Source organism: Epinephelus moara, chromosome 10 (assembly GCF_006386435.1).
Source record: "Epinephelus moara isolate mb chromosome 10, YSFRI_EMoa_1.0, whole genome shotgun sequence".
In the NCBI taxonomy this organism is placed as follows: domain Eukaryota; kingdom Metazoa; phylum Chordata; class Actinopteri; order Perciformes; family Serranidae; genus Epinephelus; species Epinephelus moara.
The window spans coordinates 550,383-552,090 of NC_065515.1; the positions used below are offsets into that span (position 1 = coordinate 550,383).

At 40.7% G+C, this 1,708-nt stretch overlaps 1 protein-coding gene across 2 annotated transcripts in view; it reads right to left on the bottom strand.

Moving 5' to 3' along the window:
* The window catches only part of fam20b (FAM20B glycosaminoglycan xylosylkinase), a 38,946-nt gene that overhangs the window by 23,716 nt on the left and 13,522 nt on the right, over positions 1–1,708 (bottom strand). For both annotated transcript variants that reach the window (XM_050054309.1, XM_050054308.1), the window contains exon 6: positions 865–1,036. In XM_050054309.1, coding sequence (XP_049910266.1) covers positions 865–1,036 — 172 coding nt within the window. The remainder of the gene's footprint in view (positions 1–864; positions 1,037–1,708) is intronic.

Sequence of the window (1,708 nt, forward strand, 5' to 3'; positions counted from 1 at the left end):
GGGGCTACAGTATGAAGCTTTAGTAGAGTGTCCACACATCTTCTCATTCTACATGTACATAGAGGTATACTGGTGGCTTTACAGCCTACATTTTATTGATTATCTCTGATCCCCACGCTCAATTTGGTCGTTGCGACAGTGCGACGCAACACTGCTGACGCTAGGTGGCGCCAAGCTAAAAAAACCCAGAATCCTATCTGTTGCCTCTTTTAAATTGCAATAATATTGTATTGTGACTAAAGTATCGGGATAATATTAGCTAACTGGTAACATTAACAGAGTAACCTTACTGACTGGCTGTACCCCCTGCTCTGTGTGTGTGTGTGTGTGTGTGTGTGTGTGTGTGTGTGTGTGTGTGCAGACAGTTTAATTAACATCGCTGTTCATCGTAACGTTAGCAGGGGTTTTTCTTTTTTTCGGAGTCACTGGCTTCGATCAAGTCTCTCCTAAAAACGTACTTCTATCGGAAAGCATATCCTGACTTTATCTGAGCTGTCTGTCTATTTCATTGATGTTATTTCCCATTTATTATCTTGATTTTAGTTTTGACCTTCCTTATTTCATCTTTTTCTTCGATGACTTTTTATGACGTTATTTGTTTTATCCTCCTTGTGTTTTAAATGTGTTTAGTTTTATCCTACAGCACTCTGTAACTGGGTTTTGAAAGGTGCTATATGAATAAAGATTATTATGTCATTCTTTACTCTGTAGGATACTGAAGTCTTAAAACTTAAATTGGCTTGCAATACACTGGCGAAAACACTGCAATCAGCACAACAATATTTCCACTTCCTTCTGATAAACATCAGTAGCAGTTCAAGTGACAGGATGCTCCCTGACTGAAACTAGTTTGTGGACACCCACCTGGCCAGTTTCCCCTCTCTGTATGTGCGTCCCCAGGGGTGTCTGTGTTTCTGCAGTGGCCAGACGTCTGGCAGCCAAAGGGTTAATGATCCCTCCATGATCTCTCCCTCCGCACATGCTGGCTCGCTCTCCCGACAGTAATAACACTTTCCATAGAAACACGTATTATTACCTGAAAAGAGAGAAAAGTTAGCCGTGAAAATGAATCCACTTGACCATGACGCCTCAACGATAAGACATGAAGGAGATGTAAACATGGCGCGGTGAGGAGCTACAGTATGAAGCTGTCTGCTGAGAAACAAAGTCAGTAACAGAGTGAAAATAGTTCTGATTGAAATGAAGTGAATAAACAACTTTAACCTTTGACACTAGCTTCAGAGAGTCTCACCATTTGTTCAGTCTTTAAATGTCACTTACAGTGGTGTGAAAAAGTGTTTGCCCCCTTCCTGATTTCTTACTTTTTTGCATGTTTTCCACACTTAAATGTTTCAGATCATCAAACAAATTTAAACATTAGTCAAACATAACACAAGTAAACGCAAAATGCAGTTTTTAAATGAAGGGGTTTATTAATGAGGAAGAAAAAAATCCAAAGCTGCATGGCCCTGTGTGAAAAAGTGTTTGCCCCCTAAACCTAATAACTGGTTGGCCCACCCTTAGCAGCAACTACTGCAATCAAGTGTTTGCGATAACTTGCAATGAGTCTTTTACAACGCTGTGGAGGAATTTTGGCCCACTCATCTTTGCAGAATTGTTGTAATTCAGCCACATTGGAGGGTTTTCGAGCATGAACCGCCTTTTTAAGGTCATGCCACAGCATCTCAATAGGATTCAGGTCAGGACT